The following is a 25127-nucleotide window of genomic DNA, read 5'->3' as shown; positions in this document are numbered from 1 at the left end:
GTTCTGGTTTATGGTGATGTTTATGGATCGAACCTGAGACTTCAGAGCCTCAGGCATGAGAGTCTCTTTGCATAACCATTATGCTATCTACCTCCCCCCCAGGAGCTGATTTCTTTAGTTTCCACACTGGAAGTTCCTTCCTTCCTTTCTTTCTCTCTTTTTCTTTCTTCCTTTCCTTTCATGAAATGTTATTTATTATTATCTTTATTTATTTATTTATTGGATAAAGACAGTCAGAAATCAAGAGGAAAGGGAGGAGAGGCAGAGAAACACCTGCAGCCCTGCTTCATCACCCATGAAGCTTTCTCCCTGTAGGTGGGGACTGGGGGCTTGAACCTGCAACCTTGCACACTGTAACATGTGCACTCAACCAGGTGTGCCACCACCAGGCCCCAGTAGTGGAAGTTTCTATACACCAAACTCTGCCTTTTTCAAACAGCTTCATTCAAGGTCAGCTCCATGGGATGTTGATGAGAAGTAAACAGTGCCCACAAATAAACACAAAGGCTCTATTTCAAGGCCCGGCTTCATCAGCCATTGTGTCACTTAAAGGTACAGCTTCCAAGAACAGACGGGCAGCTGAAAGTCAGTAAAATGCAGACATTTTCTTGAGAATGCAGACTGGACTCTAAGCAAATCATCTCATTACTAGATCAATATATATATATATATATATATATATATATATATATATATAATTTAATTAATTGATTTTTCTAATTTTTTATTATCTTTATGCATTGGACAGAAGCAGCCAGGAACAGAGGGGAGGGGGAGATAGAGAGGGAGAGACAGAAAGACACCTGCAGCCCTGCTTCCTCAGTCCTGAAGCTTCCCCCACTCCCCACTGCAGGTGGGGACCCGGGATTTGAACATGGGTCCATGTGCACCCTTAACGTGCGCTCAACCAGGCGCACCACCACCTGGCCCCTGAATGTGTTCTTTTGCAAGTTTCTGATGCTTCCCATTCTTCCTAGGGAGACCTGGCCTCCTGTGATGTCCTGGAAGCACAAAAAAACTGGAATCTTCTGACAACCTTTACAGAAGGAGGCAGGAGCTACACCACACTTGTAGAACCTTGACTGCAACTTTCAGCCATGGCCAGGAGTCACGTGAACGAGCGCAGAAAGACGGTGGCGGCAGTGCCCTAAGATGGTCTTCTGTCTTCTCCTTCTACCACTGTGGCATTTCTATCCAAAACAAGCAGCCAGGGAGCAACACTTCAAACCAGGGTATACAGATATTTCCCAGGGCCATTGCCCTCATCAAGTAACATATATCAATCTTCGAAGGCTGGCCACAGAAAACACCACAACCAAAGGACCAGCTGACTTTGCAGCATTTTAGAAAAAAAAAAATTAGTAATAATGAATCTCACCATTGCAGTTAGAGAAGCAATCCTTTTGCCCATGTAAACTTCTCGAATACCTTGATGATGTCACTAAAAGAAACCCTCCCTTTCTATCAATTAGAATCACCTACATTCTCACCAACTTTAACACAGGAAAAAAAAAAAGCCAAGTTGGCCAAGTAGACGTTAACTCCCGTGCACACTCCGTCTTGGCGTTTCTGGGTGTGCCAGGCACCGTGTAAGCATTTTCCACCTGCAAAGCTCTTTGAACGGGCTGCCCCTCCTTAAGGCTTCCGCTGCAGGCAAGCAAGGAGGTGGCCCACACTAGCTCACAGGTAACCAATCAAGTCACAATGGCAGCACAGGGATGGTGTAAAGATGGCCAGGGTCTAAGAGGAGAGAGGTGTTCTAACACCTTGCCTGGGGAGATGTGTGACTGTAACCTTGTGACAACCACAGCAATCCTATAAATTAGCATCTGCTCAGAAGAAGCAGTGATTAACAACTGCCTGGGCAGGGAACTACAGAAAGTGGTGAGTGCATACTACAAACCAGGATTCGAACTACCCCTCCCAAGATCCAGCAGCTAACTTAGCACTTCTGACTGTTCTCAATTCTCAGTGCTTTCCAGTCCTGGTGTTAATAAATATTAAGTTTACTCAACTCTAACAGCACCTTGCTTGGGAAATAATATTACTACTTGAATAATTTCATCAGAATTTCTTTAGAAATACCTCTTATAGCAGCTTAAGTAATAGCAAAAAGAAAAAATAAAGAAAATAGAGAACAAGTTTTCAGGTTGGAAAAAAAAAAGTAACAGACGGCGAAATACAATATTTCCCAGCAGTCACTGGAACTCTATTGATGGCAACTTTCAGACAAGATTAAAAAGTCAATATAAGTGCCTGCAGCATTTCTGAATCACAGAACAAAGATTAAGCTGCAATTGGCATAATTGTATTATACTCTAGTTTATACTGATCATTTGGAAACTGATCAGCAGCAATGAGTGTATGCTAATTCTCTGGGTACCAGACAGCCGGCCGAATTAACCAGGTGCCTCACTTCCCTGAAGGACTTACACCACCAAGCCAGCAGATTGTTGAAGGTTTTGTACAGGTAGGAACATCTTCATTCTACAGGTCTCCCCTAAAAGAGCTGTGTGTGGGCAACAGAATGTTTAGAAATAGGGGACCTGTCCACACAACAATGAACAACGCCCGTGGACAAGGAATGGAAGGAAGTAAGAGTCTCCGATGCTGTCTACAGTTCTACCAAATGGACCCACTGCAGGTCACAGGGAAACAGAACAGAATAGAGAGAGGACACTTTAGAATTGAGGTTTTGCTAAAAACAACCCAAAGACCTTAACTTCATTAAGGATGACTATTCAGGTTCAACCCTGAACACCACCACGTGCTGTGCAGCAGAATAGCAGAATGAGCTGCTGAGGGCAACTGGTGGTTGACCAGACGTCCAGGAAGAGTTACCCCCGAGAGCTGGGCGCACTACTGATTACAGTGGCAAAACATTCTTTCCAAACCATGGAATGAAAAAAAAAATCTAGACACTAATTCTTTCACACACAGTGAGGGGTTTGGATTCAGGATGACTCTAGGGTAAGAATGTGTTGTGGTGATGAAGTCTAGCAGACACTCGGACAGTAAGAGGAGGGAGCAAGGTGAAAGCTGGCCAGAGGGACACTGATTCCACTGTAGACCACGGCACTCAGTGAGCCCGAACTGCCCCTGCGGCTACAGACAGACTATGACCCACATAGTCAACGACTGCCACCTCTCCAGATTCAAAGGAGGTCTCGAAACTTTACATCAGGCTCAACCTGATGCTGTTGACTGGCTACGGAAGAAGGGCAAATGCTAGAAGAAGAAGAAGTGAGCCCTCACAGTTATTCCTCAGCATTTGCCACGACTGGGAATTGACTGATAGAATCCTCATACCACTGACCAGAAACGCCTTGTTTTTAACCCACTGACTACTTTCTTTTATCACGCTAAGCTCAGTCAGCTAAGAGCAATTAATTCCTAACCCACAACATAAGCCACAGATCTGCTCAGAAACACTGTCAGTCTGGGGGCGGGGGCTCTTCCTCTTCTGTGCAGGAATAGCGAAAACATAACACAGTCACCACATATCCAGCGGCCCCCAACCGAAAAGGAGTCAACAGGGAGAAGACTCTGAGAGGTTACACACTCACACATCATCTTCCTCCTTTGAAAAAAATTCAGAAACCACTGGACATAATTCCATGGCCAAGCCACGGACACATGCTCTGGCCTCGGCTGGAATCCCTTCCTGTATCCATCCATTTCTGCTCCAAGCCCTTGACACTTTTCCCCCTTTAGACATCGGTGGCCGCTAGATGGTGCTGTCAGGCCCTGTTCTAACAGGTCCGCTCACTTACTTGCAGTCTCGGTCCTCCAAGTCGAAGTGAGGGTTGAAGTTGATCATGATTCGCTGGTAGGGGTCTGGGGCCTGAATCAGCCACTCGCACTTCTCACTTGGGTGGTAGGAATGTGGGTAGCCGGGAGAGGTCAGGTAGCCTGGGTTTTCAATTTTGATAGTGTCACCGCATTTATCTGCAACAACAACAACAAATACGTACTTACATATTGACATTTTAAGATCTTCCGCCAGGATAACTGGTTAGCTGTTCTGATCTTACGAATGAATGAATCAATGAATGGATGGCCCTTAAGCAACCTCTCTCCGTTTTAGCAGATGCTTCAAGTGGCAGTAAGGACAGAAACAGGGGCCTAAAGTCTTAGCTCTTCTGTTGGCAGGGAGTTTGACCGTGGAGGAAAGTGACTCATTGAGTCACCACCCCTACTCCCCAAAAGGAGGTCATCTCATACTTCAAAACACCAGACCCCCTCCAAGGATATCAACAGGGTCCCCAGGGAGCCTCTGCTAGTCTTCATTATCCTCCGGAAAAGCAGGTTCTAAGTGGAAGGTGACTACCAGAGGCTGTTGGCTCTTGTGTGGCTTTTTGATGCTAAGCCTGGTCTTTGTCATGGATCTGGGAGGACTGTCTTCCAAGACTTCCTTTGGCTTCAAGCCAAACCCTTTTTGCTGTTGCTGCTGCTGCTGCTGTTGTTGTTGTTGTTGTTGTTTCCTTATCTGCTCAGAAATCTAAGTGATTCTGAGTTATCTCAGCTCTTGAGGCCCAGATCAACAGAGGACAAAGTCTATGTGGTGAGGCAGAAGTAATCTGCTTCAGAGTAGAGCTGTTCAGGCTCGGAGACCAGATCAAAGCAATGGAGCAGAAAGGAAAATGAGTCTCCACACAACATTAAGTCTAATTACCTACATGTTGAAAAATAAATAAAGAACTGGCCTGCCACAGTGAGGGAGGGCTGAGGACCACATCTGGTTAGCTCCATTCTCTGGTCCTGCCGGAGGTGAACTAGCTAGTCCTCTACCTTGGTCTGAGAAAACTCAACTGCACTAGTGAGTGACTCACCCCAAGCCAAGTCAGCCAGTCTCTGGGCTGCTTTATTGTTCGCTGTGGCTTTTCATGGTCACTTTTTTACGATGTATTTTTGACTGGAGAGCCTAAGTCTGAAACGCTGCTGCATTTATTGATGTTTAATTTTGAGTGATAAAAAATTTGGTGCCTCAACTCCGTACAAGGAACGGGTATGAAAGCAGTGACATACACAAGTGACATACACATCAGTCACAAATTTTCAGCAGTGGTATATACATATATATATATATATATTAACATTACATCTAATAGATTCCCCGTGGAAAGAGAATGGTATTCTTTGCTCTCAGCATGAATTTATAAATCTACGGAATTTTATTACAGGAAAACCAGGTCAAATGGAAATGAAAGATGAAGTGTACATCAAAAATTCATAAAGCTACATGCATTACAGAAATCATTTCCCATAGATTAAAAAGAAGACAGTATAAATTGCATTGTTTTTCTCAATTGTTCGTATGTTTCTGACATGTTGCCAAGACTGGAGGGATCGTCTTGGAGCAGTTTCCTTGGCCTTGGCCTTGGCTTTTAAAAGCTCCCGGCTTGCCAAGAAGAAATGTTGCAACCAGAGTTCAGAATCTCAGCTAAAGATCACACAGGACTCTGTGATTGTCCTGAAAGGGCTGGCGTTATTTTAAATGTGCGGGAAACTTGGAAAGTGAGCACAGCTCAGTCTGTCTCTCCCAGCTCTGGACAAACACATGACAGCGCCTGTATCTGTGAAATAAAGCAGTGCCCTTGCTAGGCACTCACAGCGTCACTCCAGAAGACATTGAGGTGGGCTGGGTACCACACCAGAGCCCTTTAATCTGTGACTTCTGAGAAAGTGACAGTGTAATAAGATAATGCGGGCGGCCAGACTCCCTGGCTCTGCTCAATCTCTCTAACAGTTGATTAAGAAAGAGCAAGTTCTAATGACTCGGGACCATTACTCCTAAATAAGGCTAATGAATTAATTTAGCAGACACCGAGAGGAGGCGGGGAAGGAGAACACGGTTTTCTTTACAAGGTCTGTGGACACTGGAGTTTTTTTGCTGGAGCTGGACCCTGCCAGCACACCAGCTCGGAGCAGCTAGCCAGTCACCGGCAGGCCAACCAAGACTTAGATTCTTCTCAGCACTGGCCAGCTTCCTACCAAACACACAGGCCGGCAGAGTTCACAACCTGGTCTTTTACACCAGCTTCCCCAAGGCCTTGAACATCATCGAGGGCCAGCCACAGGCTGAACCAGGCCTTGAGGAGATCAGAGGCTGAGCTGACTGAGGTTCCAAACTCTCACACTACCTGAGCTCTGTCAGAAAGATGCCAGCAACTCCGGGTCATTAGCAAACTGAGCAGTAAGCTCACAATTCCAGGAATACCTTCCCAGGGCACCACCTGGTAGCTGTTGGGGATGGAGTGGGGGGTGGCAAGAGGTGGAGAGGTGGGGGAGAATCTATTGCTTCAATCACAAAACCTCAAAAATAAATAAAATAAAATAAAGCCCATTAGGGAGATGAATGTCCATCCATCAATCATAAAGGCGAGATCTGAATTTCTCTTGGTAGGGTCCCTCCAGTGGGGGGGTCTCTTATTAAAACAATATACCACAGTCAGCAGTGCCAGCCAGAAAGTAAGTGTTTGATAACCGGCTAATAAGGGCCGCTGAGATTCTCGGCTCAACATCACCCCACAAGCGCCTGCCGGCACCGGCTTCCTCTGCCTGCACCCGGGTGGCGGCCAAGGCGGTGGCCAGGTGGGGGCTCGGGGACCCCGGGATGCCCCCCCTGCCAAGATCAGACCCCCCACCCAGGGACACAGCACAACTACCACTCATTCTCGTGCCGGACCGGGCCGGGTGGAGCAGCTGTCACAGGCGGAGGGGGCGTCCCGGGGACCCCAGCCCGCGCGCTCGGTCGCCCGCGGCCGCCTGCACAGGGGCGGGTTTGGGGGCGCCCAGGGGAGCTCCAGCCCGGGCCCCCCAGCTTCCGCCTTCGTTAACTTCCAGCAGCCGCCAGGCGCGGGGAACACTCGCTATGGGTTCGCGGCGTAGAGAGGTCACGGGGGCCGCTGCACGGCCGGCTTACAAGACCCCCCCCCCGGGTGAAAGTTTCCCGGGCCGGGCGGGTCCCCTCGACCGTCCTGGCCCCGCGTCCCCTCGCGGTCACTCACCGTTGCGGAAGGCAGCGGCCAGGCCGAGGCCGAGGGCGAGGACGAGGGCGAGCGCGGCGCGGGGCAGCGGCCGCCTGTTCTCCATCCTCCGGGCGCGGGGACCGGGGCGCGGGGACCGGGGCGCGGGGACCGGGGCGCAGCCGGTGCTCTGGAGCGCAGCCTGGGGATCCGGGACGCAGCCTGGGGATCCGGAGCGCAGCTTGGGGATCCCGGGGCTTAGGGATCCGAGGCGCAGGGATCCGGGGCGCAGCCTGGGGATCCGGGAGCAGGGGTCCGGGGCGCAGTCCGGAAACCGGGGACCCGGCGCGGGGACCCGAGGCGTAGTCCGGGGAGCCGGGCGCGAATATCCGAGGCGCAGTCCGGGGAGCCGGGGCGCAGTCCGGGGACGGGCGCGGAGATCCGGGGCGCGGTGCGGGCGCCGTGCGGGCTGGGGGCCGCGGCGTCGGGGCTCAGGGGGCCGGCATCCTGTCACTCGCGGCACCGCTCGTCCCCACACTTGTTCCTCCTCCCGGAGACGCTGCCCGGGCCATGGCTCCGGGGGCGGGGGCGAGGCGGGGCCGGGGGAGGCGCCTGGGGAGGGGCCCGGGGAGGCGGGGCCGGGGGAGGCGCCCGACTGGGTTCCGGGGTGGGGGCGCGGGGCCTGGGCGGGAGCACGGAGCCTAGGCGGCGGAGACGGAGTGTCTCCAATGGCACCTTCGCCTCCCTCCGCCCTCCTCCCTCGCCCCTCCTCTCCCTCCCTCCCTTCTCTCTCTCCTCTCCCTCCCTTCCTCCCTTCCTCCTCTCCCTCCCTTCTCTCCCTCCTCTCCCTCCCTTCCTCCTCTCCCTCCCTTCCTCCTCTCCCTCCCTTCTCTCTCTCCTCTCCCTCCCTTCTTCCCTTCCTCCTCTCCCTCCCTTCTCTCCCTCCCCTCCCTCCTCTCCCTCCCTTCCTCCTCTCCCTCCTCTCCCTCCTCTCCCTCCCCTCCCTCCTCTCCCTCCCTTCCTCCTCTCCCTCCTCTTCCTTCCTTCACCCTCTCCCTCCCCTCCCTCCTCTCCCTCCCTTCCTCCTCTCCCTCCTCTCCCTCCCTTCCTCCTCTCCCTCCTCTCCCTCCCCTCCCTCCCTTCCTCCTCTCCCTCCTCTCTCTCCCCTCCCTCCCCTCCCTCCCTTCCTCCTCTCCCTCCTCTCCCTCCCTTCCTCCTCTCCCTCCCTTCCTCCTCTCCCTCCTCTCCCTCCTCTCCCTCCCTTCCTCCTCTCCCTCCCTTCCTCCTCTCCCTCCCTTCTCTCTCTCCTCTCCCTCCCTTCCTCCCTTCCTCCTCTCCCTCCCTTCTCTCCCTCCCCTCCCTCCTCTCCCTCCCTTCCTCCTCTCCCTCCTCTCCCTCCCTTCCTCCCCCCCCCTGTCCAGACCCCGGGTGCCCCTCGCTCCCCGGCGCGCCCCAGTCGGTGTGTCCGGCCCCGCAACCCGGGAAGGCGGCGCGGCGGGCGGAGGGCGACCGGAGAGCTCCCGCCTGGCCCGGGGGCGCGGAGGAAGGGTCACCCCGGCCAGACTCGCCCCCCCCCAACGGCAGTCTTCAGGACCCCCGGCGCCCACCCGGGTCCGCCCAGCCAGACCCCCGACCCCGAGGTCCCCCGGCCCTCACATCCCACGCGCTCAGGGGCGGGCGGGCGACCCTGGGCCCGGAGGGTCTCCGGCGTGGGGTGGGGGCGGCAGGGCTGGAGGTCTGGGTCCCCGGTTGCTGACAGCCTGCGCCTGGGCCGAGCCGCTCTCTGCGGGGCCTGCGGCTGCCCCTCCCAGCTGCAACCCCGGGAATCCGGGAGGCGCCCCCTCCGCAGCCCCCGCACGCGCCCGGGCCGCCTCCCCCCGGGGTTCGCGCCCCCAGACCCCGGCGCGGGCCGAGCACCCGGAGGAGATGCGGGATGCAGGGGGGTTCCAGGTCTGCGGGGACGCGCACCCTCGTGTGGCGGCTCCTGCCCGCGCGGAGGCGCCGTCTGCGGGCGGCCGGCTGCAGGGTGCGCAGCGCCGGGACCCCCACCCTCCGGGACCCACAGCCTCCGGGACCCCCACCCTCCGGGACCCACAGCCTCCGGGACCCCCACCCACCGGGACCCCCCACCCTCCGGGACCCCCAGCCTCCGGGACCCCCCACCCTCCGGGACCCCCCACCCTCCGGGACCCCCACCCTCCCCGCCCCCAGCCGCAGCGGCCGCCGGGCTCTGAGCCTCGAGGATGGAGCCTGGGGCGGGTGTGGGTCTGGGTCTCCGGGAGCCCTGCCAAAGGAGCTGCAGGGAGGCGGGGGGGGGGGGGGCTGGGGGGCGGAGGGCAGTGCTGGAGGGAAGCCTCTCAACCCCACTACTGGCAATCCCACTACTGGCCGAGCCGTCCTGTCCCCTCCAGCGCTCGCAGGTTCTGGGCCCCTGCGAGCCAGGCCCCTATGGGTCCCTCTAGAGCAAGGGTCAGTGGGGGAACCGAACCTGCACCCAGGACACAAGCATCAGACTTCCTCCTGGGCCCCGTGGGTGTGTGTGTGTGTGTGTGTGTGTGTGTGTGTGTGTGTGTGTGTGTGTGTGTGGTGGGTGGGTGGGTGTGAGTGTGGTGGGGGTGTGTGGTGTGGGGGTGTGTGTGAGTGTGTCTATGTGAGTGTGTGGGGGTGTGTGTGTATGTGTGTGCGTGTATATGTGTGGTGGGTGTGTGTGTGTGTGGTGTGTGTATGTGTGTGTGTGTGTAGTGTGTGTGGGTGGGTGTGTGTGTGGTGTGTGTATGTGTGTGAGTGTGGGGGAGTGTGTGTGGTGTGTGTGTATGTGTGTGTGTGTATGTGTGGTGGGTGTGTGTGTGGGTATGTGTGTGTGTGGTGTGTGTGAGTGTGTGTGTGTGTGTATATGTGTGGTGGGTGGGTGTGTGTGTGGCATGTGTGTGTATGTGTGTGGTGGGTGTGGGTGTGTGTGGTGTGTGTGTGTGGTGTGTGTATGTGTATGGTGTGTATGTGTGTGGTGTGTGTATGTGTGGTGTGTGAGTGAGAGTGTGTGGGTGTGTGTGGTGTAGACACATGAGCCCTACTGGGGTCCCCTCTCCACACAGGGACAGGATGAGTACCAGTATCGGGGGGACACACACACTCACATTCACTTCACAAACACACATTCACGCAGACTCACTGACCACATGCACACTCAGAAGCACACACACAAACACACTCACACTGACACACACAAACACACACACATTGACACACACACTCACAAACACATTCACACACACAGACTCACAAACACATTCACACACACACTGACACACACAAACACACACACACTGACTCACAAACACGTTCACACACACACACATTCGCTCTCTCACACACACACTCCTGAGGTAGTGGATTCCTGCTGCAGTGATTTCTCATGGCCAGCTAGCTGGTCAGCAGACAGCAAATTGCCCTTGCTCAGAACCCCTCCATGCAGGCCTGGAGAGTGGGCCACTCTCCAGGCCTGCATGGCCTGAAGGCCTGAGCCTCTGGACCTGGGGCTCCCAGCTGGGCTGGAACCCACCCTTCCTGCTGGCCTGGGTGGGAGGCCTCCTTGCTTTCATCAGCTCTTTCCAATCTGCCAGAAACCGGCTGAGATGCACAGCTCCCACAAGACTCTTTGAGCTAAGTTCCACCCTCAGAGTCTTTCAGGTTGGTGCAAGATGGAGTGATGTCAGAGCAAGTCTCCTTAGCGCTTTTTTTTTTTTTAATATTTACTTATTCTCTTTTATTGCCCTTGTTGTTTTTATTGTTGTCGTTGTCATTGTTGGATAGGACAGAGAGAAATGGAAAGAGCAGGGGGAGAGAAAGACAGACACCTGCAGACGTGCTTCACCGCCTGTGAAGCGACTCCCCTGCAGGTGGGGAGCCGGGGGCTCGAACCGGGATCCTTACTCCATTCCTTGCGCTTGGCACCACCTGTGCTTAACCAGCTGCGCCACCGCCTGACTCCCCAACTTTTTTTTTTTAAACATTAAACCCAGGTATTTTAGAAAAGCAATAAAAGTGTATTTTTAGTAAAAAGTAGCCTACATTTTGAAATATAAAATTGAAAAGAAAAAGGGAGACACCAGAAAAACATTTGGAGTTGGCATCTAAGTTATTCTGTTGTTCACAGTGACTGTGAAAAGTGATGGAAGGTTTTTTTTTAAGTATACAAGCCTGCTGTGAGGACTGAGTGAGTCCTGCAGAACTGCTAGACGGGCCTAGAGTGATCTAGACTGTCAGGTTGTGATCACCAAACCTGCTAAGAGACTAGATCTTAATTATTCCAGCCACCAACAAGAAATGCTAATTATATGACATGTTAGAGGTGCTAATTATCACTACAATGGTAGTTACATTGTAATATATAGATCTATCAAATCAACATTTCATGCCTTAAATGGCACAGTGATGAGTGACAAGTGTATTTCAATTAAGTCTTTAAGTGACATTTCTGCTAAATGACTTTCATTCAAGAGATGTCTTTGGTCCCCTTAACTTGGGTTGGTGGCGAAAAGAAGAAAACAAACAGACTTTCTGACTCCGCATTTTTCACCCTTAAAGAGTCACCTTAGGGAGTCCAGGCAGTAGCAAAGTGGGTTAAGCCCATATGGCGCAAAGCACAAGGACCAACATAAGGATCCCGGTTTGAGCCCCCGGCTCCCCATCTGCAGGGGAGTCGCTTCACAGGCAGTGAAGCAGGTCTGCAGGTGTCTGACTTTCTCTCCCCCTCTCTGTCTTCCCCTCCTTTCTCCATTCCTCTCTGTCCTATCTAACAATGACATCAATAACAACAATAATAACTACAACAACAATAACAAAAAAACAAGGGCAACAAAAGGGAAAATAAGTTAATTTTTAAAAAAAAGAGTCACCGTATTTTTTTTTTCATAGATTGGTGAAAGAACTACCTTCTGGAGTTTTAAAGCATGTTTGCATAATTATTACAACTTTTTTTTACAAAATAATTACAAATAAAAAAATTACAAAACTATTACATTGCAATATGCACAATCAGACCCAGGAAGACAGTGCTAAATGGTGAATCATTCTAGTGGATTCAAGACACTTTTTGATATTAGAAGTTAGGGCTGGAATTTTTAAAAAACCTGCTTATTATTTGTCTGAAAGAATAATCTTAGATTACTCTCCCTTCATTGAATTACATTTTAATTAGGAAATTAAGTTATTAGTAGCCAACAGAAATACTCATCAGGTCAATCAGAAATCATGAGAGCATATTCAAAATTTTTAAAAAGACTACTTTTCAGAAATATGTTTTAAAAAACATAATTTGAGCAACTAAACAGGAAGGCTGCCTTAAATTAAGCATAGTTTTATGTAACTAGAACACCAGAATATGGAGAGAGTAAAAGTTGAGGAAAATCTTTTTTTTTAAGTTTGCAAAGGAAGTAACAACTAAGAATTGCTATCAACTAGCAGACACTAATTTTGCTTTGTGAGGTGATACAAAGTGAACGTGAAGACACGGTTGAGTAGAGCAAGGGCAGAGGAGGCCAGTTGGATGGTCACCATGGTGCAGTCTGGGTAGGAAGTGTGAAAACATGTCCGTAGTGGAGGCTGGAAGCAGGTGCACCCCTGTAGTATTTAGAAGGCGACCTCAATAGGACAGAGAATGAGGTGGAAATGACAATGAAGGAGAGAGAGAGACTGTAACAAGAGGAGACCTTAAGACAGCATCTCCCAGGACCAGGCGGTGGTGCACCTGGTTAAGTGCACACATTACAGGGCACAAGTTCCCGGGTTCAAGCTCCTGGTCCCCACCTGCATTCTGGAAGCTTCAGAAGTGGTGAAGCAGGGCTACAGGTATCTCTCTGTCTCTCTTGCTCTCTATCTCCCCCTTCCCTCTCAGTTTCTGGGTGTCTCTACTCAATAAATATAATTTTTTATTTTATTTATTTATTCCCTTTTGTTGCCCTTGTTGTTTTCTTGTTGTAGTTATTGTTGTTGTTATTGATGCCGTCCTTCTTGGATAGGACAGAGAGAAATGGAGAGGAGGGGAAGACAGAGAGGGGGAGAGAAAGACAGACACCTGCAGACCTGCTTCACCACCTGTGAAGCGACTCCCCTGCAGGTGGGGAGCCGGGGGCTGGAACCCAGATCCTTACGCCCGTCCTTCGCTTTGCGCTTAACCCGTTGTGCTACTGCCCGACTCCCTCAATAAATATAATTTAAAAGAGAGAGAGAGACTGCATATCCTGCGACAGGCTGGTTTTGATGGCCTTTGCCTAGGCAAGGGATGGTAGACTCCTAATATGCAAAGAAGTTCCTGAGTTTTATTGGGTTCAGTTTCCAGCGTCTTTGAGACAATCGAGTGTGTCAGTGACACATCTGTGGGTTGCTGATATATACTGATACGTTCTATACAAGGGATCACTATAGTAATCATAGTAATTATGGTAAATGATAATGGAATACAGGCAGCATAGAGTGACCAGAAGAATCAATGAATCCATAGCTGGGGGGATTGAAAAGGACACGTCTGACCATTGACAATTACTGTGCAGGTGAGCCAGCAAAAACCTTGCCTCTGAGCAAGTGGAGGAGGAGGAAGAAGAAAACCAGGAGTCATTTCTCAAATAAAAAGGGAGATTTTTATTATTATAATCTCACTTATTGATTTTATTGTTTATTTTTTCATCCTTAGGACTTCACCATTCTGGGCAGAGCCTTTTTAGATAGAAGGGGTGAGCCGGAAATAATGACACCTTGGCTCAGAAGCCATCTCCCCTGCAGTGGGGGAGCCCTCTAAATAATGATCGCATCCCCCCCACCCATCATTTCTCTCTTAAGGGAATGTTCATAAAAGATCTTGATAGTTCCCCCCTTATCTTTTTACCAGATTTCCACAGACAGGCTTGCTTCTCTGATTCATACAAAATGCGAGCAAAATGTTTTTTCAGTTTCATAAAGTCAAGAAACGACAATATGATACATATTTCCACAGATATGTGTGTGTATTTATATTTATTTGTTTTATTTGTTTATTTTAAGTTGATACACAGTGTCTTGACTTAATGATACTGGGCAGATGTGTCAGGTCGACTGTCTAGTAGGTACTCCTACCAACAAAGCCTTCCTTCTTTAATGTGTTCCTTTAAACACTCCCAAGTACCTTGCTTCCTGTCGGCAAGGAAGTGACAAATGGATGCCCATCTGTTGCCTTTTCAACTACAAAATCCCCGGCCTCCATGGACTTGCCCCAATGCCACTCAAAAGCTTCTGTGACAAGAGGAAATCATTCAGAACAGGTCAAGTCTTGGCATTTTCAAAAGTCTCTAACCCATTAGTGGGAAAGATTGGTCACTTTTTATTCAAGTGTGGGCGCAAGAAATGGCTATGGAGACCCAGAGGGGAAATACCAGCACTTCCTTGTCTTGTTTTTTCCAATATAAACTTCAGTTGCAGAAATGGGAAAGAAACTTTCCAAAAGTTGAACCAAAGAAACTGCACAAGGACAGATGACGGAAACAAAGTATCCAAGTTTGCATGTTGAAATGGAAGGGAAACAAGCAGTCACATCTGCAAACTTGCTGGTGAGAATTTGCATTCAGAGAGTTCGAAGTTCACCTTCTGCCTCCATGGGCGTCATTGTGCCTGATGCTGGCCCAGAAACACTGTTCAGATCTGCCAGGGAGATGGAGCAGTTCTGCCATGAAGCAAAGTGTGTGGAAGTGGATGTTTGAAATGTAGGTTTGGATCTTTAGAAAGATGGAAGTCCCGGTAGTGACGCGCCTGGTTGAGCGCACATGTTACAGTGCACAAGGACCCGGGGTTCAAGCACTGCAAGGGGGAAAACCTTTGTGAGTGAGGAAGCAGGGCTGCACATGTCTTTCTGTCTCTCCTTCTCTATCACTCTGACCCTCTCAATTTCTGGCTGTCTCTATCCAATAATGGTAATAAAAAAAATTTAAAAAAAAAGGAAGCTGCAAGTAGCGTAGAGGGTAGATAGCATCATGGTTATGCAAAGAGACTCTCATGCCTGGGGCTCCAAAGTCCCAGGTTCAATCCCCTGCACCACCATCATTAGCCAAAGTTGAGCCGTGCTCTGGTAAAATAATAATAATAATAATAATAATAATAATAATAATAAAGAGAGATGGAAGTAAAGCAGAGAATTTTTTGAAATCTTGAGAAACGGTTTGATTGCCATCTTGTATTTACCACAATTGCTCTATTCCTTTGAAACTTCACAGAGATGCATACCAGTCTGCCTTGTCTTTTGTTTTATATTTTACTTATTTATTTTCCCTTTTGTTGCCCTTGTTTTTTTTTAATTGTTGTAGTTATTATTATTGTTGTTATTGATGTCATCATTGTCAGGACAGAGAGAAATGGAGAGAGGAGGGGAAGACAGAGAGGGGGAGAGAAAGACAGACACCTGCAGACCTGCTTCACCGCCTGGGAAGCGACTCCCCTGCAGGTGGGGAGCTGGGGGCTCGAACTGGAATCCTTACATAGGTCCTTGCCCAGTTCGAGATTTTTATTTTATTTATGAGAAAGATAGGAGGAGAGAGAGAGAACCAGACATCACCCTGGCACATGCCTCCGGGAATCAAACTCGGGACCTCATGCTAGAGAGTCCAAAGCTTTATCACTGTGCCACCTCCCACCACCCGGACAACAGAATCTTTGAATCTTGGCTTTAAAAAAAAAAGTCTGCTTTGAGTTTTAAACTAGTTAGTCATCCATCTATTTTCAATCCACTCCGTGGCCGTGTCGAGTACTATGCATATACACCTAAGACAGAAAACTTCTTGGTCACGTATATGAGAAGCATCCCATCAACTCTAGCGAGTGGTAATCAGGACTTCCAACTTCATCTTGAAAAAAAAATGCAATCTGAATTAACTTCCCCGGGAACAAGAAATCAGAGTGGCCCTGTTTCCTGCAGAGTTCACACACAAAGGCTCGGCTGGTGCCTGTTGGCAGACAGACAGACAGACAGTCTCCTGTGTTGTCACCTGAGTGAGCTTCATTCTTGACATTCACTCCCAGCTACGCATTTTGGATCGAGACAGAGAGAAAACGCAAGGTGAGGGAGGGAGGTAGAGAGAGAGAGAGACACCTGCTGCCCTGCTTCACCATTCACGAAGCTTCCCCCCTGCAAGTGGGCGCCAGGGGCTTGAACTCAGGTCTTTGGACATTGCACACATGTACACATTTTTTTAGTACTTTTAATTTTTATTATGATTAAGTTTTTGATGCTTATTTATTTGTTTATTGGATAGAGACAGGGAGAAATTGGTATGGGAGGGGGAGTTAGAGAGGGACAGAGACAGAGAGAGACCTGCAGGCCTGCTTCACTCTGCGGGTGAGGGCCAGGGGTTTGAATCTGGGTCCTTGCTCACTGGGACGTAACTGCTTAACCAGATGTGCCACCGCCTGGCCCCCAGCCCACTTTTAATCTTGGTTTAAGATTTCCTCTTGAGGTTGGTAGTTTTCTGTACCAAATAACAGCTTTCAACAAGGGCTTGTGGTTGGGGGGGGGTTGGTTCTTCGAGGAGATGCTGTCTGGGTGGTCTCATGCTGATGAAACTGAGTGGCTGCAGCAAACCCTCAGTATCATGAAGCCCAGAGCATACTTGTTGCCCACATAGTAATATTCCTCCGTGGTGTCTGGCCCCAAAGCCCTGGGCATGGTGGCTGGACCCAGATGAAGCCGCATCCACCCCCACCCCCCCAATCAAGGATACACCTGTCCTGTTCCTGCAACCACACCCCTTATTGTTAAGAGCTGCCCTTGGCAAGAAACAGAAGTCAAATAAAGTTTATTTATAAAGACTCTGCCCGTGTGTGTCCTCCCTCTACCTTCCCCCCAGGCTATAATGACTCCCCTGGTTTAAAAGCCCCCCCCCTTCCTGGGTGTTTTCCCATTTCGTGCTCCCTGGGAACCTCTCTGTAAAATAAGCCTGTGGGAAACCAGTAATGAGGAAATCATCGCCTTAACTGAATGACACACCCACAGAGATCCAGGTAGGAGCACTCTGGCTGACGGAAAAGATGTCACCCAGGGGTGGGGGTGACATCTGCTGCCTGGAGAAGGGGAGGCCTGTGATTTGTCAGAACCTGGGAGCCCACCCCCAGGTGTTCAGCCTCTTGTCCTTCCTTCTGTCCACACCAGGTAATAATCTTCACTTTGCTCACGCTCCACCTTGCAGGTGTGGTGGGGGGTAAGAAGCACCCCCAGACCCTAGATCGCCTGATCATTGTTACTGTGTTAGGTAAGAGTTGTGGTCTGGGAGGTGGCGCAGTGAGAAACTTTGGACTTTCAAGCATGAGGTCCTGAGTTTGATCCCAGGCAGCACACGTGCCAGAGTGATGTCTAGTTCTTTTTCTCTCCTCCTGTCTTTCTCATAAATAAACTCTTTGGAAAAAAAAAAAAAAGAGTAGAGAGACACTCCCTGCCATCTAGAGTTTCAGTTCTGGCTAGACTAATGGCTCCACCTTTCTCGCCTTTTACTTCTAGTGATTTCTGTTTGAGAGAAGAATGGAAGGGTGTTTGTAGGGCCTGGGTGCTGGCACATCTGGATGAGAGCTCACATGACAGGGCACAAGGACCCAGGTTCAAGCCCTGGTCCCCACCTGCAGGGGAAAATCTTTGTGAGTGGTGAAGCAGGGCTGCAGGTGTCTCTCTATCTCTCTCCCTCTCTCTCTCTCTCTCCCCCTCCCCTCTTGATTTCTGACTGTCTCTATCCAACAAATATATAAAGAAAAAAATTTAAAAATGTTAAAATATGGGTGTTTGCTTGCTGGCTTGTTGGATATTGTTAACATTGAGTGTCAAAGCGTTTTTTTTTTTTCACCTTCAAACATACAGAAACAATAGCGCTGAACTGGCAATACCTTAATGTTCTGTATTTACTCATTTTCCCTTTTGTTGCCCTAATACCTTGATTTCCTAAACCACTAGAGGATCCTGGGATTCAGTAGTCTGCAATGTAAACACTCCAGCAGGGTCCCTACGATGGCATTACTACCCAGTAGTTTGACCTAAAAAGCCTTCACTTACCTTTTGGTGATTTTTCCCCCCAGTTTCTCTCCAAAGTTGCAACTCTTAAGTGGACTTTTCCCACATCCTAGCCCCTCCTCTCCTCCTGCCCCCACCCCGTGAAATGTTTTCAAGTCTGTAATCTCAGCTCCTGCTTTAGCTTTCTTTCCTTTCCGTGGAGGGTGATGCTTATTACCTGTGATTCGTGGTGGCCTCACAAAGGGTGATGGCTCAAGGTATCCGCTTCCACACAACTTGTTTCAAATCCCAAATGCTCCCCCAAAAAACACCATCAGAAAAGATAGGCCACTGGCCCGGCCACTGCGATACTTTAAATTCACGAATGGTTGTGTCTTTAGCACCGGCAGCTGTACCACGGGGAGTCTTCAGCCTGGGTGTTTCTCAGAAGAGCGAGAATATGAAGTCACTAGGCTCTGATCAGGTCAGGCTCAGCTGCTGGGCTCCCTGCTTAGGACTGCAAGGGGCTCTCACGTGGTGGGCCGGGCGGTGTCCGTACAGTACCCTTAGCCCCTAAGGACGACCTGTCATCTGAGAGCACCGACTGAGGAGAGGCCCATAAGTGCCAGTTGTCACCCATGGGCCCAGTGGAGGCTGGGGCTGTAGAGCAGGTCAGCAGGTCAGCACAGGCGGCTTCTTTATAAATATCTTCTTTGGGAGTGGTTGTAATCAAAGTGGATCCAAGCAGGACTTTAAAGCCAACCATATCTCACTATTAACAGGTTGTTTGGTGCCTATAAAGACTTACAGCACTCTCGTCATTTGGAAAGCGAAGGACACCTATTTCTCCTTCATTCAGTCGTGTCTTTATGTGTCTGCTGTCGTATGAAATAGCTATGTCCGATATACTTTGTTTTTAATTTCAGGGGTGTATTTGGAGGGCTGTTGTTACGATCCTATTCTCTCTTTTTTATGGCTCGATGGTGTGCTTTCTTCCACTGTCTCTTAGCTTTAAGAATTAGAATAATGTAGTCAAGTGTAAAGTCAATTGCAAAGTGACCTCAACTACTCTTGCTTTAAGATTACTGTATCTTGGGAGAAGGGTGGTAGCACAGCGGGTTAAGCGCATGTGGTGCAAAGCGCAAGGACCAGCATAAGGATCCCGGTTCAAGCCCCCGGCTCCCCACCTGCAGGGGAGTCACTTCACAGGGGGTGAAGCAGGTCTGCAGGTGTCTGTCTTTCTCTTCCCCATCTCTCTCCATTTGTCTTCCCCTCCTCTCTCCATTTCTCTCTGTCCTATCCAACAACGACAACATCAATAACAATAATAACTGCAACAATAAAAAAAACAAGGGCAACAAAAGGGAATAAATAAATATGTTCTAAAAGATTACTCTGTCTTGTTATTTACCATATCAGAACTGCCATTCTTTGGAGGCAAACATGATCATTTAAAAAAAGAATTTCTGAAATCTAGGGCTGCGTTTCAGAAGCATTTCCCCCCCAACCTGGACAGAATGCTTCACATGTGTGCTTACTGCTGTTGATTGCTTTGTAAAATCTACAATTGCTCCTCTTGTCTTTAAATGTTTTATTCTAGAAATATTTAGACAGCTTGCTATGCTAGCTGGCATCTTCTTGAGACCATCAGAAAGGCTAGCTCTTTTTCCCCACACCAATTTGATCCTTCTCATCTAGCTGAGGTGGAGTTTAGGAGACCTGAATGAAATGATCAATAAGCCATTTTTTGAGAATTGCTCAGAACTCTATTTTATCCTTTTTGAAAAAAAAAAAAAAAAAAAAAAAAACCTTAAACAAAATCAGAAACCCTGGCATAGTTCTCTCCCACTGGGCCCCAGAGGACGCAAGGATGCTGGTGCCTTTTCCCATCTATTTTTGTCCCTTGCCAAAACCACCACCCGGGAAGGAGGCTTTAGAAGTCACACAAAGCTTTGCCTCCATGCTAAACATCACAGAGCAGAGATAATCGACCCTGTTCTCAAAGTGTGGTCAGTGGAAAGTCTTTCAAAATGAAGCAACACGTATTTGTGCTTATTTCGTCTAGACAAGAATATGGAGAGAGTATACAAAAGTCTCAGACCTTCACCATACCGGAAAGGAATCCTACACTGTGCTGGGAAGAAGCAGGTGTGTTTCTGTGCAGAAAACCGTCACCAGCGACTCCTGACTCTGAAGCAGACCGTGAACGACCGGCCCTTTGACCGTGACCAGTATATCTTGTTGCTATCGGGTCCTGTAAGTTCATCATGGCCAATTTCTCATTGCTAATACATTTTACCCGCTCCTAAATTCTGTAGCTTTTAATGTGTGATAATTAGGTCGTCCTGAGGTTAAATGACTATTCTAGAAATAGCCTGGATAATAACCCTGACCTCAGCAATGACTTTGTGGCCCGGGGAGAAAAGAAATCAATGTTTTAGCTTTGGGATTTTTGTAGCTATAAATTTGTAAAAAAATTAATAATAATGGTAGCTATGTCAACAGACTAGGAGGATGACGTGTTTAAGGTTCAGGACTGTTAGCGCCCATCACAGTGAAGGTATTTGTACGACAGTCATTGAATTCTGCTTTTAATGACCTATTTTCTTTATTTCCCTCTGCTTTTTCTTTTCTGGGAAAAAATGTGTCTCTGGGTATGACTAATAATATAACTATCCAACTATTACTCAAAAAATATGACTACATACTTGACTCAGCCCTCTTTGGTGGTCATTAATTTCACCAGACTCCAAATATGGTATAAATAGAAAAATAGTGGCCAAATTGCTGTGTTTGAAATACTACACTTCCAGTATTGCATTCCATGTTTGCAAAAGTTCTCTAGGGAAAAAGAAGTGAATGAAGCACTGGAGGCGAGGGAGATAGCTCACCGGGTAGGGCACCTGCTTTGTCATGAGTGTAGCGTGTAGCCTACATACGAGCCCCACTATCAAGGGACAGTCTCTCCCTCTCTCCCTCTCCCTCTTTCCCTCTCCATCTTCCCCTCTCCCTCTTTCCCTCTCCTCTTTCCCTCTCCCTCTCCTCTCTCTCTCTCTCTCTTCCTACTATCATGGCTTTGTTAGTACTATTTTAGAGACCCCTAGTCTGTAGCTACGTACATGTTACACATGATTTCGAAGCTTAAGAACCTTTTACATTATATCCTTTTATGGATTAAAAGCAAACTTAGACCCAGAGAGGTTCCCGAGGTCAGATAGCTCAGGCATGCTGTGGCTGGCCAAAGAGGAACTACAGAAGGTTAAGAAAGGTAACGCAAACATGCACAGTCAAGGGGCTTGAGATGACCTTCAGAGAGGTTTAGGAGTGAAATAACAGACATTTTGCTCATCTCTAAGGGTAGGGTAGAAGAAACTGTGTCAGTTGTTACAAAACCGCTCCAGGTATGAAGTGTGCAGGCTTGGAGGACACTCATGGAGCAGAGCAACACAGTGTGAAGACGTAGCTCATATAGGAACGGTTGTTATTGCCAAAGGAAAGGTTTGTTTGTTTGTTTGTTTATTTTTCACCTCCAGGGTTATTGCTGGGGCTCAGTGACTGCACCATGAATCCGCTGCTCCTGGAGAAGCAGATCTGCTTCACCGTCTGTGAAGCGACACCCCAGCAGGTGGGGAGCAGGGGGCTCGAACTGGGATCCTTATGCCGGTCCTTGCGCTTTGCGCCACGTGCGCTTAACCCGTTGCGCTATCACTCGACCCCCCCAAGTAAAGGATTTCACACTTTATCTCTTGGGCAATGAAGAAAACTCAAGATTCACTAAGAGGTTTGGAGTATGTTGGCTTGTGCCTCATGAAAATGTGCCTTTGTCATTAAATGAGATTGATTGTGTCACAAACAGTGGGCACAACAAATTTAATGGTATCATCAAAATTATCTAAGAAATAAGAAAACTGATAGTCACTCCAGGAAAATTTTCCATTTGTAGGCACAGCATAAGACATGGCTGGGGGCTGGGCGGTAGCACAGCGGGTTAAGCGCAGGTGGCACAAAGCACAAGGAAGGATCCTGGTTTGAGCTCCCGGCTCCCCACCTGCAGGGGAGCCGCTTCACAGGTGGTGAAGCAGGTCTGCAGGTGTCTGTCTTTCTCTCCCTCTCTCTGTCTTCCCCTCCTCTCTCCATTTCTCAATGAATGACATCAACAACAACAACAATAACCATAACAAGGCTACAACAACAAGGGCAACAAAAGGGGGGAAAATGGCCTCCAGGAGCAGTGGATTCATGGTGCAGGCACTGAGCCCCAGCAATAACCCTATGTGCTGAACCCAGTGCACTGCCACCCTCCTCTCCCAGCCTCCTCTCTTTTATTCATGATTTCTCAAATCCACTGAGATCTCCCTACAGAATTTCAAATCTACTTTTCATCTGGGTAGACCACAGTCCGTTCAAATCCGGGGGAACTCAAGCAACCTTGTACTGCGTCTCTTGGTGTACTTCTCTCCTCTCCTCTCAGTCTCCAAGTGGGCTTTGCCTTTCACAGAGATCCCACTCTGGGCTCTTGGAAGTCCATTGGCACTGGGGTATCCTAACTCCTATTCCATCTACCCTGTCACGCTAGTGTCTAAAAATCCAGTCTGTTTGAACACCTTTCTCAGTTTCTCCTTGTAGATGAGACCTAATTAGTTAGCACTGACAGATCCTGAAACAAGTAGATGTCAGTCAGGTTCCTTCTGGAATGACCTTGGGTCTGTGGACTTTGCCTCTCCCCTCACGAGCGCTAAGGAATCCACACCTCGATGCCTCTGTCACCTCTTCTCACGTCTGTGTCCTCCTTCCTCAAAATCCAGGCTGCTCTTCTGTGGGCTCTGCCCAGACACAGTGGGCCAGCTTCTCTTCTCTCTAGTATTCTCCTCTTCTCCCTCTTCCTTGACCAGTGTGGTTTCTGTTCCCCCCATCTCTCTGACTCAGGCATTCTTTTTTTTTTTTTTTAGTTTTTTTTTTTTTTTAGATTTATCTATTTCCTTTTATTGCCCTTGTTGTTTTATTGTTGTGGTTACTGTCGTTTTCTTGATGTCGTCGTTGTTGGGTAGGACAGAGAGAAATGGAGAGAGGAGGGGAAGACAGAGAGGTGGAGAGAAAGACAGACACCTGCAGACCTGCTTCATCGCCTGTGAAGCGACTCCCCTGCAGGTGGGGAGCCGGGGGCTCGAACCACAATCCTTCCTCTGGTCCTTGCGCTTTGTGCCACGTGCGCTTAACCCGCTGCGCCACCGCCTGACTCCCGACTCAGGCATTCTTAAGAAGGGACCCTCGGGTGTTTGCCTTTTATGTCCTGAGGTCTGTCACATTGCCATGCAAAGGTTTGTTACACTGAATTCAGAAATAATGAGAAGATTTACATGGGAGATATTTCCTTCCTGATGCCATCACTCTGATCATTAGAAGACACGGAGGACCTGGGAGGGTAAGTGGTGGAGAGTGGGCGCCTTCCCAGCGTGTGCTCTGTATGTTCTCGCTTTAGAGCCTCACGGGGACTTTATAAGAGTCCGATTATTATCGCCACTTATAAGTAAAATAAAGTTCAGAGAGTTTGAGGCATTGGCAGACTCTTAATTTATAGATTCCAGGTCTTGGAAGTCAGTAAAAACTAGGACAAGGACTCAAATTAGCTTGATGTTACCCTAGAGCCATAGACATATTAAATGACTCAGAAGAGCATGGAGTGAGCAGTAAGGAACATGCATATGATAATTCCATTTTACTGTTAGAAAACCTTTTGTTGCATTGTTGTGTTTTTATTTTCCCCCAGGAAAGAGGCTGGGGAGGAGGCTTTTTTTTAAAAAAAAAACAAAACTAAATTCTACTTCTCCAGCCCAGCTACCAAAGAACCTCAAAACGAGGTGGAGGTGTTGATGTCTGCCCCTTAACCCCACTGGTTCTATGTAAACGTTTTATCTTGCAGAAGACAATTCCCTAGACATCTGACCAGAAATATGCTTTGTCAGGAATATATTTCACACGGTCTGAATTAAACACATGATATTCTTAAACTTTTCTTTTCCTTTTTGCCTCCAGGGCTGTCATTGGGGCTTGGTGCTCCTGTGGCCTTTTTCTCATTTTATTGGATAGGACAGAGAGAAATTCAGAGGAGAGGGGAAGATAAGGAGAGAGAAAGACAGACACCTGCAGACCTGCTCCACTGCTTGTGAAGCAACTCCCCTGCAGGTGGGGAGCCAGGGGCTTAAACCGGGATCCTTACGCCGGTCCTTGCGCTTTGTGCTGTGTTTGCTTAACCCAGTGTGCCACCGCTCAGCCCCCTGTATTCTTAAACTTTAAATATATATACATATATATCTTAAATGGACTCCCATTGCAAACTCTGTGGCAGTTTTGGAATGTCTTGCTAGAAAATCTACCTTAAAATATGGTCTCCTCGGTGAATCACAGAAGATAACAGATTAAATGATTACAGCTCCACACTGAAACATTGCTGGATCTTGAAAGAGTCATATTGCTTGGAACTTGTAAGGGTCATTAAACTTAAATATATAACAAGCTAGTTTATTTCTTTTTAGTTTATAAGACATTCATTTGGGGAGTCGGGCAGTAGTGCAGCGGGTTATGCTCACGTGGCACAGATCCCGGTTTGAGCCCTGGCTCCCCACCTGCAGGGGAGTCGCTTCACAGGCGGTGAAGTAGGTCTGCAGGTGTCTGTCTTTCTTTCCCCCTCTCTGTCTTCCCCTCCTCTCTCCATTTCTCTCTGTCCTATCCAACAACAACGACAGCAATAACAACAACTACAGCAACAATAAAAAGACAACAAGGGCAACAAAAGGGAAAATAAATAAATAAATTTTTTTAAAAGACATTGTTTTAATTTTTAACAACCTATCCTAAGAGATCATTCTGAAAAAGCTCACCTCACTCACTGAGCTCGTGAGCAAAACTTCAACTCAACTAATTTTTTCGCTTACTCTCTGCCCAGTTCCATTATCTAGAGCCCTCCTCTTGACAAAATATCAGAAGTGCCCCTTTTCCTCTGCTGGCTGGATACGGCCCAGAAGTAGCCACAATGTCTGTTGAATTCTCCAGTGTCCAGGCAAGCTCTGCTCCAGCCTGTGCAGTCCAGTAATCACACAGTGACACAGTGATGCCTAATGCCGATCTCTCCGCACGTTCCACTATTTTCTGATTACAGTTTACTAACTTGC

General features: G+C 48.6%; 1 protein-coding gene across 2 annotated transcripts in view; it reads right to left on the bottom strand.

Annotated features, from left to right (window-relative positions):
• Positions 1 to 7606, bottom strand: part of NRP1 (neuropilin 1) — a 172881-nt gene extending 165275 nt beyond the window's left edge. For both annotated transcript variants that reach the window (XM_060192503.1, XM_060192504.1), the window contains exons 1-2: positions 7011 to 7606; positions 3774 to 3948 (exon numbers count right to left, since the gene is read on the bottom strand). In XM_060192503.1, coding sequence (XP_060048486.1) covers positions 3774 to 3948; positions 7011 to 7095 — 260 coding nt within the window. In that variant the 5' untranslated portion in view covers positions 7096 to 7606. The remainder of the gene's footprint in view (positions 1 to 3773; positions 3949 to 7010) is intronic.
• Positions 7607 to 25127: the final 17521 nt, after the last annotated feature.

This window comes from Erinaceus europaeus, chromosome 6, assembly GCF_950295315.1.
Source record: "Erinaceus europaeus chromosome 6, mEriEur2.1, whole genome shotgun sequence".
Lineage (NCBI taxonomy): Eukaryota > Metazoa > Chordata > Mammalia > Eulipotyphla > Erinaceidae > Erinaceus > Erinaceus europaeus.
Note: the sequence above shows the minus strand (reverse complement) of the source record. Positions and strands in the feature narration are given on the sequence as shown.